Source organism: Agelaius phoeniceus, chromosome 6 (genome assembly GCF_051311805.1).
Source record: "Agelaius phoeniceus isolate bAgePho1 chromosome 6, bAgePho1.hap1, whole genome shotgun sequence".
NCBI classification, from domain to species: Eukaryota; Metazoa; Chordata; class Aves; order Passeriformes; family Icteridae; genus Agelaius; species Agelaius phoeniceus.
Window position 1 is genome coordinate 16,293,432 of NC_135270.1, and position 12,850 is coordinate 16,306,281.

A 12,850-nucleotide genomic window follows, 5' to 3' on the forward strand; every position below is an offset into this window, starting at 1 on the left:
TCCAAGCAGGAATGCTGCCTGACAACAGCTGAGGGTTGGGGGCTGTTTCCTGCCCTGACAGCCACTGCTGAGGGGGGTTAATGGGAGGAACCCGATAGCTCCAGGGGTCCCATGGCCCCCATTTGCTCCAGCACGGCTCCAAGACCTCTGCAAACTGATCTGTCCCTTACTCTAGAGGCAAATATTGATAAAATTGAAGGATTGTTCAAATTGTTTTATTCTAGGTTTACAGAACAAAAAAAAAAAAAAAAAAACCCTCAAGAATTTATTTCTATGGGAAAAATAAGGAGGTTACTTTGTTGCAACTGTATTATTGGCTTTTCATCTCCTCCAGTGGGATTTTACTCTTCAGGAGGTAAACAAACAAACCTAAATTGACCATTAACTGTAAATAGCCAAAGGAAGAGACTCCAAATTGTTTATATAAAACTCCACCAATGGTTGGACCCACTGTCCGGGTCAGGGGCTGCACTGAGGCGCAGATCCCAAGCATGGCACCTAGGAGAGATGGCAGAGACACACAGGGTGAGAGCAACTCCTGGCATGGAAAGCAGGGAAGAGCACACAAGATCCCCTTCATCCCTAATGCTGCTCCCCTCCAGTAGCAGCAAATCACTTCAAATAATTTCTTGCATTAATTTATAGCAGTCCAATTAGGGTTTGTTCTGGTTAGGGACTCCTGCAGGCACAGGGACCAGTTTCCACCACGAGCCTTGCTCAGCTCTTCCCTGAGTGGTCTGGGCAATTGCAGCACTGCCCAAAAGGCAAAGTGGGTGCTCACCAGGGTCCAGGGATGCCTTTGGCACCACAAGGTGCTGCTGAATATCTCACCTGGCAGGGCTGGTAACCACTGCATGGGATTAGGGATGGAGAGGTAATTTCTAGGGTCATGTTTGAGCCTTCCTAGCAAATCACACAGATTCTTCCAATCTCCTAATTACCTGAGTGGGCCCTGCTCCACCCAAGCTACTACTGCCATTTATTCTCTAGTCTGAAACAGAGAAACAGCTCTCTGGCAGGAGTGAGAGGGTTAGGCCTAACTAGGTCTTTAAGAATAAATAAATAAAACCACAGATAAAGACAGAACCCCCTTGAGATATTCCCCCACCCCCCTCTGCAGAAAGAGTGTATATTTCCATTTGGATGGATATGGGAGCCCTTGCCCGGCTGGGCCGGTTCCCCCTCCAGCAGCTCTCACATTTGCATCCTTAGCAGGAACCCAGCGGATGGGGAAGCACCTCCAGTTTGGCAAAGGTGAGGTTTTTTTCCACGTGCAGACAGATGGCCAGGACATCCCCTGGGAGACAAGGCTGTCCCACACACACCCAGTATGCTCTTTTGTCCTGCAGTCTTTGTTCAGGACAGCTGTCATGTTCAGAGGAGCAGAAAATACCCGGCCAGCCAGCAAATCATCAGCCCCCAACACTGGGAGGAACAGCAAGCTGGCAGTGTATTCAATAAAATTGTGCCCAGCTCTGAAATGATGTTTGCAATTATTTTTTTACTATCAGTATGACAATTTGGGCTGCTGCCATCAGTTTTCCACTAAGACACACGCTGAGGTGTTGCCACCGCACGGCTGGGAAGGATGAGGAGAATGCTGTCCTGTTTGCAAGAAGAAGTGGAGCAGGAGCGTGATGTTTAACGTGGGCAGCCACGGGGAAATGATCCCCGGCTCCCAGAGAGAACAGGCAGCCAGGTGTTCGTGTAATGCCGGGCTGCGACTGCTGGGCTTTTATCAGCGTGCTTAAAATACTTGTGCAATGAGCCCAAGCCAAGGGTGTAGCCATGTGGAGAGGGAAATCTCCCGGGAAGCGCTGCCGAGCGCTCCTCCCACGCATGGGAACACAAAGGCGATGGGTGGGACCTTGCCTTGACCCTTTGCCAATGGGAACCATCCCACAACCACCAAACTCTCTGGGCAGGTTTTGCAATTATTTTTTCCCCTCTAGGTATTTGAATTAAACTAATTACTACGTGCAATTGCCAAACTGGCTCTTATGATTGAGGAGGCACTTTTTTCCCTTTCCTTTTTTTTTTTTTTTTTCTCTTTCTGGAGCAGAAATCCATCGTCTTAAAAGCCCGGGCTCTCCCTCTGCACTTCTCCAACATGCTGCTGAGAAAGATAATTTCTGTTTAATGGGCTTAAATTAGATCCCTCGTCAGACGCCCTGGGGCTTTGGGACATTGTAAATCTCAGCTCTGCGGCAAAGCTGCACATGTGAAAGATCTCATTGAAGGCAAGACCTTTGACTGGGAAGAGTCACCGCCTCAGCAGAAAATTTCCTGCATTGCTTCGCGCAGCTCTGCCAACGCACATGCTCACCTGCTGTACCTTCTGCACCTTCCCTGCTATTTTTTCTCCCTCTCCAGCTTTTTTCCGTTCCTTTTTCCCATACCTGGCATGACCTGTGCCGGCTGGGAGCCTATCCTCCCCTCCCATCCCAGATCTCCTCTGCTCCCGCAGGTTTCAGGGCTGGGTGCTGGCGGCTCTCCAAGACGGGCGACTCCTTTCCAGCTCACATCCTGTTGCCTCTCAGATGATGGTGCTGGCCCAGATCAGCCACACGCCCATGGGGCAATCGGGTTTAACCATTAGGTCACTGTCGCCAGCGGCCGCCTTTGAACTTGCAGAGCTCCAGCAGAGCTGGGGGGGTTCAGCGCCCCGAGCCCTGCCTGGCTGCAAACTCCCCTCTCCTCAGGTTCTGATGCGCAAATAAAATCAGAGCACATGGGCCCGTTACGCACGGAGGCTCTGCTGGGCTTCCTGCCTCCCTCCCTCGGGAACGGGGAGGATCTGTGCAGGAACAAGACCTCCATTCTTGGGGAAGGGCCGGGGCTGACAAGGAGTGCTTGTGTGAATGCAAGTCCCCCTGGGCTCCGGGCTGCCCTGCCACCAGCTCATGCGTCCAGCTGAGCAGCACGTGCGTGTGGGGCTGGATTTTCTCTTCCTGCCTTTGAAGATGTAGAGAATGAAAAAAAAAAAAAAATCAAAGGGAAACCAATTAAATCATTACTGCTACCTTTGCTTCTGCGCAAAGCTTGAGCTTTGAGAGCAAGCAAAGAGCAAGTGCCAAAAGCATCAGCCTCGGAAGGAAGTGACCTTGGATCAGATCTAAAGCAGGCTGATGGGTGCAGGGGATGGTGCCCTGCCACCTCCCACTGCTCCCTTTCTGAGACGCCTGTTTAAAATGCAAGGATGGGTGACTCAGTGTCTAGCGAGGGCGGACAGGCTACACTCCTGCAATGCCTCATCCATCCCAGCCCCATGCTGAGATGGACACCTGAGCTCAGCCCAAACTCCAGCTCCTTCAGAAAGCCTTTTCCTGACCCAAAGAAAAACCTCCATTGCTTCTACAGGCTGGAAGCTGACCAAAAACATCAGGAAAAGACAGCAGCATGGCTCAAAAGTGATGCTTTCAAAGGCAAATTCTCAAAGTGTGATTTCCTTGCATTAGCTAAAAGTTGTTGCAAGTGAGTGCTGAGGTTTTCAACACAGTGACAGGAAAGCTTTTTCATAAAACCAGATTTCCACACTCATGGTAAGGGTTTCTAATGTGCCACCAAAAACCTCTCTTTGCAGAGCCAGTCTCGGGCTCACAGAGGAAGGAGCAGCCTTTAGGCTGCTGTATGGGTGGAGTAGCCCTTGTGGGGTGCCACCCACGGCCAGGGATGGATGGCAGGCATTTTAATGGCTGCATTTCTCTGTGAGACACCCACGCCAGCACTGCTGCAGCTGCTGTGGAAGGGCAGCCTGCTGGGTCTGCTGTGTCAGGCATTCCTGCCTTCGCCCCAGCCCCAGCCTGGCTACATCCAAAACAAGCACAGGACCATTACTACCTCTTTCCCCTTAAATACTGTAAGGAAAAAGCACAGTTTGAAAGGTGTGGGCCAGGAAGGAGTGGCAGAGACAAGGTTTTCCCCCAGTGCCACAATGCTCCCTGCCAGAGCTTCCCTCTGTGGTATGCCCAGTTTTGAGCCAGCTGTAACTCTGCATTTGTAGCAGCACTTGGCATGGCATCAGCCCGGGATGGACAGGCAGGGAAAAGCCCTCAGTAGCCCATGGCATCCCCTGATGACCTGAAACCTGCTCCTGAGCATCTGCACCGCTCTGCAGACTGCCTCCATCCTGCCCTGCAATCCCACCCTGCTAAGGGGTGACCATCCATCCCACCAAGGCACAGGCTGGCCTAACCACATATGCAAGCAGGGAGCAGGGTGAGGCAACTAAACCCATTTTCCTCCCTGACCAAAGCTTGCCTCTGGGCTCCAAAAGCTAAACAACTGCTCTGGTTTTCCTCACAAAACCCCTTTGAGAAGAGCCTGGATGAATTCCAGCTTGGTTGTGTGTCCCAAAGCCGCCCTTCCCCGCTGGCTCTCCTTCACATGAACATTGCTCCAAGTCATGAAGCAGCAAAATTTCTTCCTGGCTGGGCAGAGGGGCTGAGACTCTTCCCAGGGAGGAGAAGACTGGGGATAAATGGTCCTTGCATGTGGAAATATCCCACTTGAAAATCACAGGCTCCCAGCAATTGTAGGAGATGTAGTGGGTCAACTCTACAAATAAACTACTGAAGTGATTTTCAGAAAAGCTCTTCACCCAGAAATATCTCAAAAGTGCTTTATAAACTTCACTCATGGGCTGTGCAAACTACAGCTCCAATTTTTGGTAGGGTCTGTGCAGAGGTATCTGCTCAGACAGCTGCTAGGGAAGATGAAGGGTGCAGACTGGCATCCCAGAAAGCCTCAGCTAAAGCAGAGACACTCTTGGGTACCTGCTCTGGGAGCAAACCCTGAAAGGGCTTGAGCAAAAGACACAAACCAGGTTAAGCCAGCTCCATCCCTGCACAAACTCAGCCAAGCTCCCATGACAATAATGTAGGCATATTTCCTTCATCAACAGAACTAAAGCCCCAGGTATAAAGATTTAAGTGTCTACCACTGCTGTCTTGCACAGAGAAATACAGGAACTATCCTGAAACAAGGCCAAAACAGAGAGAGGGGGCAATTATTGCATCAGACAAAGCATGTTTGCAAAGAGTAATCCAGAATCCCCTGCTGAGATACCCTAAGTTAAAGGTGTGAACAAGCAGCCCTCTCTGACACTGTTACAGTGGAAGAGCAGTGTTTCTTGGATTTTTTTAACATACCTTGGCTTTCCATGGAAAAAAGAGCTTGAGAAAGCCTTCCCTTTCTGTGCCCACCACTATGGATGTCAGCAGGCAGCACAGGACTGGGAGCACTGCCCAAGGTTGTTCTAGTCCATCCTGTATCAGCCCCACCAGCCCCGTTCATTGGCTCTGCCAGCACCCATGGTGTGCCCACCCGGCTCTGGGTGCTCACCCACGGGTACCCCAGTGCTCCGCAGCTGTGGTGGGAGCTGGGAAGTGCCCCATGGACTCAAAGCTGAGGAAACACCAGTCTGACCTTTTCTGATGAGTCTTACCAGTGTCGGAGGAGGGCACGGCCTTGGTGAGGATGCTGTCGGTGATGGTGGCCAGCATGCTGAAGGCAAACACCAGCGGCGCCGCAATGATGCAGTAATGCCACACCGTCCTCATCAGGGCCTAAGGGACAGCACACAACAGACCACAGATCATCAAAGAGCACACGCGGTGACTTTGCGGCAAGAAACAACCTGGAGGAAAATCACGAGTAAAACCCATGACTTAGGGAAATGGTGGGAGCCACAAATGATATGTGGTGGTGCGGCTTTGGCCATTGTGGGGTCTTTCACAGCCTGCCATTTGTCTGCAGTGAATTATTCCAAGCATGCAGAGCAAACGATACCCTACAATCTGGCAGCACGTTTCCCCGGCACTGCTGTGGGTATTTTTAGCATCTGGGAATTAGTGACGTCCCTTCCCCCTGTCTTCTGTCCAGCTCCCGAGGAAATGTTGAACAGCAGATGTATGTGGTGTACTTCAGGAAGCTTCCATTACTTATACAAAACAGCCTAGAGAAGGCTTTTTGGTTCATTATCATAAATAATTAAAACTAAACTGAGCCTGTCAACATAAATGAGCACTGTGCATTATGTAACACCGTACCTTTGGGATTTCTAATCCTGTTCTGCTGCTTCCCTGCTAATAAATTCACCAAATTCAGTAATCTGGAATAGGTCTTCTGGCCATGAGTGCACATTAGCGAGCATAATTAGGGAGAGTAATGATTTTGTTATTGCACATATTCTTAGCGGAGACATCCCTCCAGCTGTTTAATGCTGAAACAAAAGCGGTGAGGCTCCCTAAGCTGTAGGGCTGGAGCGGCTCCCAGCTCATTCACAAGCCCTGCTGGTCAAATGAATGGATTTCTCTGGGGCATGGAAAGGAAATTCCCCCTTTATTGCAAGTCTTCTGCCCTAATCCATGTCTCAAGGTGTGTTATTGTGGCTGGAAACTTCTGTCACTGGTTTAGCCAGAAGTTTCATTCTCTGGAGTTCTCTGTCCTAAAATCTGGTCCCTGCCTCTCGGCTACAGAAGATGGAGGAGCCCAGAGACATTGCTCACTAATGACTTGGAAATGCTGAGGTTTATTCCTAGTTCCCCTCTAGAGTTACACACAGCCAGGTTTTTCTCCTCAAAGGGGCTCTTTGCTTACATTTTGTTTAAGATCTAGGCACTTCTGATTAAGGAACCAGAGAAGAAAGACGGAGGAACAGGTATTTGGTACATAAACAAAAGGAAGGAGACTAATTCCTTGCTAGGGCAAATGTCATTGCAGGACAACATTGCAGAGCTCATAGAAAAAATCAGTTTTAATCCCTTGTGCCTTGTACAGACTCCCTCATGGGCTGGAGCAAGTGAGCAGAAAAGAGCAGAGGCATATCTTGTGTCTCTTGTTAAACAAAGGGAAATGGCTCCTCACTTCCCAGGGGCTGAGGGAGAACTGAGCCAGGCAGAGCCCAGTCCTTGCTACTCCTCAGCTGCTGGGTGGTGAGTAGTTTTTTTTGAGGTGAGCAGATCTGAAAGCATTTTTTAGGTGAGAGGCAGAATCAGGAGTCTCAGCAGACAACTCAAAAAACAAATGCCTGGGAAATGCAGGCAGGATGAGGTACAGCCGTGCCTTCAGACAAGAGGAAAAACTTCCCCATCGCAGCTGCCAAGTCCTCCTACAGCCCTGCCCACGCTCTCCCAGCTCACATCTGCAGATCAGACACTGGTTCTTCCCTCCTCTCCTTATCCAGGTGTTACTGCCGAACTCTCAGCCCACCCCTTCCCTTCTCCAGCTGCCTGTTGCTGGGAACATCCTGCAGCCTCTTCCCAGCTGCTGCACTGTCTGTCTGCTGCTGCTTGTGCCAGCCTTCCAAAAACACCCCAGCCCACCTCCTCCCTTGCCTGTGATATCAGGATGGGCTCTGGAGTGTCTTTTATTAACAGCTCGCCTTTCTCCTCACTTCCATCCTTCGGGGCGGGGAACTGCTGTGTGTGGAGGCCACATGCTGCAAGGGCACAGCAGGTGGGATGCTCCTCCACCCGCAGCTGTGAAGGATTAAAAGCTTCACTCAATAACTTCTGCATTTGGGGCTGCTGCTGTGACAGCCCTCATCCCCAGCGAGACAGAAAGCCACCCCAGAGCGGATGTGTTCTTGGCAGCCGCTTGGACAGGGCGCTTTTTAACGAGGCGTCCCAGCTGCATTTGCCTATGAATAGCTCTCATGGGAAGTCACTGCTGACCCTTGTCCCCAGGCCCGTGCTGTTAGGATGTCCACAGCCCTCTGGGCTTGGCAAAATTAGCAGCTCTAAGATGATTTCCCTTCCTGGTTCTGCTCCCTGTGCAGCCAACGTGAGCCTTCCTGCACTGGGACATCTGTGCTGCCCCGTGTGCCTCTCCACTGCCACCAAGGCTTTCTCTCTTATCTCCACCTGACTCCAGCCTTCCCTGGAGGTCAGTGGCACCTCAGTGCACAAAAGCCATATAATTCATGTTGCTGCTCTGCCTGATTCCCATGGGACCAGGCTTCAGCACAGGGATTCAGTCCCAGCAACACCTGCCCTGCACCTGGCTGGGGGAGCTCATCTCTCCAGACGGGCCAGACCCACCTTGGTCCCACCTAATTGCTCCCACCCAATTGCTCCCACCCATGACCAAAACACAATGGGGAGCCCTTCAAAGTCCTTCCCAGGCCGTGTTCAGGAGCATCAAAGCTCTGTGCAGATATCCCATGTTAAGGGCATATTGATTTCAGCCCAAAGAGCATGACACCAATTGGGAGACCCTTACCAAGCATTCTACACCTGAAAGAATCCCCCAGAGCCTCAAAAACCTCAGGGAGAGGGACCATGCTTCACCTGCAGAGCCAAGCCTTGGTCTGCACCCATCCTTCCTTCACAGCCTCATCTCAGACATGATTTAGCCTCAGATTAGCTAAGGTGTGTAGGTGCCTCATCTCATCCATGTAGCTGGGAGCCACAAACCTCAACACCCTCCAGGACTTGGCCCTGACCTCCCCACAGCTGTGGTATGGTTGTGGGAATGGCACTCATCCTACCTGCAGCAGTGGGAGCACCACCAGCATCCTGGCAGCAAGGCTCAAGGCCAAATCCTGCAGGGAATGTCAAAAGGCTGATGTAGCTCAATTTTCTTTTGGGTCCAATGCACTGACAGGGACTGTAAGCACCTTTCCTCCATCCCCATGGGCTGGGCAGAGCTATCAGTGCCCTGAATGTGGCTTATCTGAGCAAACACAGTTCCCAGCACAGCTACTACATCCACTCAGTTTTCCAATTACTGTTTGAGATTGGCACCAACCGTCGCCCATGAGGACACAACCAGCAACAGCTAACATCACCTTTCCCAAAGTGGAGGAACAAAATTACTGCCTCACTACCTCCTTCCCCAAATGCTCTCATATTGGGGGATTAGACAAAAATAAAGCCCCAGAAAGTGAGTGCACAACCTCTGCTGTCTCACTGCAATATACAACTGCAATGATTTTTCCCCACCATAATCTTCATTTACTTTCTGGGTAGTCCAGGAAATGCAGTTGCTGACAAGACCAGGCCAGGATTTCTGTGCAAATCCGGTGACTCAGGAGGGACGTAGTGAGTTTCTGTGCAAGATTAATACAGTTTTTAATCCCCATAACTATTACTCACACGGCTCTTTATCACAGCTTGGCGCAATGCTGACGTCGAGCGCGGCTCTGTTTGTGCAGAGGCCCAGCAGAGCTGGTTCTCCCTGCCCTGAAGACCACCCAAGAGAGCCAGAGGTGGCATTTCCAGCGGCAGAGCTCGCAGCCAGGTCTCACAGAGCTTGTGTCACTGCTTGTGACGATATTAAAGGCATTAAAGGCATTGTGGGTGATTTCCCACCCCACTTACCATGCCCAGGCCCACACAAGCGAAGACGAAGACGCTGAGTCTGAGCAGGGTCATCTCTGAGCAGCGACTAGCAAGATTCCCAACCACCAAACCCTGGACAACCTGGCAAAGAAACACATAAGCACCATTAAGCCTGATATAATATAATAATTTAAACAAACTCAAAAGAGAATTGCGACTTTCTTCAAGCAAACAGGTTCTTCCATCAGGGTTTCTCTGACAAAGAAGGACCTCACTGCCACAGTAAATGACTGAAAGGTGTGATCCATTATTTCAAGTGTTTTGCTTTCTAGAGAGAGATCCATCCCATCAGCTGGAAGTTTTACTCAGGGTGCATGCCTGAATTTACATCACTGCCTACTCAGCAGCAGTGACTGAAACTTTCTAAAAAGGCTTGCAGATACAACTTGTGATGTGTTTGTGAAATACAGTCAATGTTACGGTCTTCATTCTTGGCAGGACCTCTCAAAGAAAAACTGCACGTTTGTAAGCAAAGGAGGAAAATGTCTGTACCTTCTCTTGCCATTATTTTAAACTATAAATATACAAATTGGGTGGTTCATAATTTTTAGGCAGGAAACAAGTATGACGGAGATGCTAATATCCAGTCCCAGCAGTACACGCAGATGTAAAGGATGAGGAACTGGTTCTACAGATTTTAAACAAAAACTGGGGGGAAGGGGGAGGGAAGGAAGAGCAAAATATTAAAATCCCAGAAATTATTTTACTTTTCCAGCACTTTGCAGAGCACAGATTCCCTCTTTTATTTATCTGTTCAGCATCTCCCATACTTCAGGTGATCCTGGCCCAAGTAGACATGAGAGGAGAGAGGCTGGAAGAGATCATGGTTAAACAGTCTGACTGACTACAATACAGGGAAGGGACTGATAGGGATCTACTGAGTTTCCCCTGCCTTGAAAGGGTTTGTTTGATCCAAATGAAAACCCCTCTGACTTGAAAGAAGAGCTCTAGTTCAAAATGCTTTGTTTCACTTTACTTCTGTGGCAGTCCAACCTGGAGAAAACTTCAGTGGTCCGTTTGGACCAGGAATGACACTACACTACACTCAGCCTTGTTTTGTTAGTCCTTAGGCAGAAATCCAAAGTCAGCTGAAAGGAAATGAGTGCAAAATAAATGAGAAAGTAAGTTATTAAACAGAAAAGATATGTTAATCTATAATAACCAGTCAAAAAAAAAAAAAAGGGCAAATAGCAATAGAGTGAAAATGAAGTTGACATAAAGAACAAGAACTACAAAATTAATATATTTCCAACAACATACAACTGAATGGAAAACCATCAAAATTCAACCCTTCACTTTGCTTCAGATCACAAAGGATTTTTGACACGAGGGCACATCACACCCAGAAGGCTCCTTTTTTGTCATTGTCCCTGCCTTTGGCCAGGGCTTGAGAGCTTGGCTCACGTGTGCCCAGCTGCCACGTGCCACTGGCATGGGCTCTGTGTGTCCTTCCTGGGTCATGTCACCTGTTAAGCTGCCTCTGGGACAGGAGGACCTGCTGTGGCACGAGGCTTGGACAATGCCTAGGGTGACCTGAATCATCCTGACCAAAAGCCCTGCCATGAGAGGAGGCTGATACCAGCCCCAGCAGCTCCTACTCCGGGGTTGGGTGGGGAAACCACTGAGTGACGCTCCATTAAGCTGAGTACTCCAAAAAGGGAGAATCATCATTAACTTTTTGCAACTTCCCAGTCCCTCCTACATCTGGGGCTGTGCTGAGTCACATGGGATGGGGGCTGAGCCTTGTTACAGGGCACAGATTGACTCAAGGGTGGCATCACCGAGCCCCAGTTCAGCTCTGCTGAGCCATTGGAGGAAAGGAAACATTTCCCAATTTGCCCAGACTTGAATGGCATATTTTATTGGGATACACCGTGCAGGCACAGCCCAGTCCCTGCCCTTCCTTGAGTCATTAGGGTATAGCATCAGCAACGTCCCTGCTCCGATGGCCATGGGAGTGGCACTCCCAAAACCACTGCCATCACTGCACAGGAGCCCCTGTGTGAAGGCAACAAGCAGCACTGCAGCAGAGACAGGCTCTGAGCTGGCAGGAGCTGGAGATGTGCAGAATGAGCTGTCCTCAAGAGTCAGCAGAGCAGAGGGATGGTCCTCGTGCCAATGCTGGCATCCCCCATGGGCTTTCCCACCACTTGGACTGTGGCAATAAAAAGTTCAAGGTAAAACATCACTGCTGAATCAACCAGCTTGGCAAGGGGACTATTTCCAAGGGCAAGAATGAGCCCAAGTCACCTGCTTTCCCCTTGGGGCTGGGCAGCAATTCTTAGGTTGTACAGATGGCAGTCCCCCCACCGCAGGCTGTCTGGGCTGCCTGCCTTCCTCCCCAGCAAGGGCACTGCTGATCCAGCCATGAAGCCCAGGCAGGCAAGGCCCATCATCCTGATTTTGGACACAGAGCCTTGATTTAGGCACTAGATAATATTTCCAGTCACCAGTAAGTCTGACCTCACTTTCCTGTCTGAATTTAGACCTGAAAACCCATTACTTCCAGCCTGCAATTTTCCCTGAGTGCAGAGCTCCTGGGCTGGCATGAGCTGCACATCTAGGGAGATGAAAGGTGGCTCATGTGCACTCTCCCATGTAAGATTTTGGACATGTGCTGCTGGTTTACCAGAAGGTAGCAGGGACATCCCAGGTGACTTGGCCATCACCACTCCCATGGACAAGCTCTGGTAGCTGATCAATGGAATTTATTCTTTTTTTTTTTTTTCTTACTGGTGTGTTCTGGGCTTTTTCCTTGCACATAAACTCCCCTTGAGATCGACTGCAATGGGCCTTACCCTCCTGCATTTCATTTTGCCTGGATGGTGCTTGCCTTTGTAACCTGACCTCCTTTGAAGTCGGGGAAGAGCCAGTGTACCTGGCTGGAATGCCTTCTGCCATCAATAAACAAAAGAGAGAGGAAATTGTTTGCAAGTGAAATAACAGGCACTGCCTGTGGCTGTGTACATATGTCACAGGAAAAATCAACTCATCTTTTTTTCCGCCCCCCTCTCCTTCTTTAAAGGCAAATAAGTCTCCCAATAAATGCATAAGAACAGCCAAATCTCTGTTCATCATTTTCTGCATTCAGCAAGCTGGGGATTTGTTACACTAGTCCAGCAAATCACATGGAAAAATACTCTCTTGCCTCTATCACTGCTTTTGGTTTCTGAGAAAACAGCTGCTCCCATTTGCTCAGAAAGGCCAATTACCCATTTGACTGTTAACCTCTAACAAATTTCAGGAACCCCTTCTTGCAGGATGGAAAAGATTGTATTTGAAAGTCCAAGGTGCTAGTCTTTGGAAGACTTTTGAAGCCCCAGCCTTGCTGCACAGGGCTGCTGCTGAGCTGACTGGCACCTGCAAGAAGCTGACCTCACCTGTGGAGGTCAGAGGAGTTGTGCAGATGCTCAGCTGCTCCTCTGATCTCAGAGGATGTGGGACTGTTGGGAAAGATTCCTCCATCAGCACCAATTCAAAACTTGACAGAGCCCAGCAACAAAATG

At 49.8% G+C, this 12,850-nt stretch overlaps 1 protein-coding gene across 1 annotated transcript in view; it reads right to left on the reverse strand.

Annotated features, from left to right (window-relative positions):
• Positions 1-267: 267 nt before the first annotated feature.
• Positions 268-12,850, reverse strand: part of SLC67A1 (solute carrier family 67 member 1) — a 58,133-nt gene continuing 45,550 nt past the window's right edge. Inside the window, exons 8-10 of the mRNA XM_054635478.2 lie at positions 9,324-9,425; positions 5,447-5,567; positions 268-498 (exon numbers count right to left, since the gene is read on the reverse strand). Coding sequence (XP_054491453.1) covers positions 311-498; positions 5,447-5,567; positions 9,324-9,425 — 411 coding nt within the window. The 3' untranslated portion in view covers positions 268-310. The remainder of the gene's footprint in view (positions 499-5,446; positions 5,568-9,323; positions 9,426-12,850) is intronic.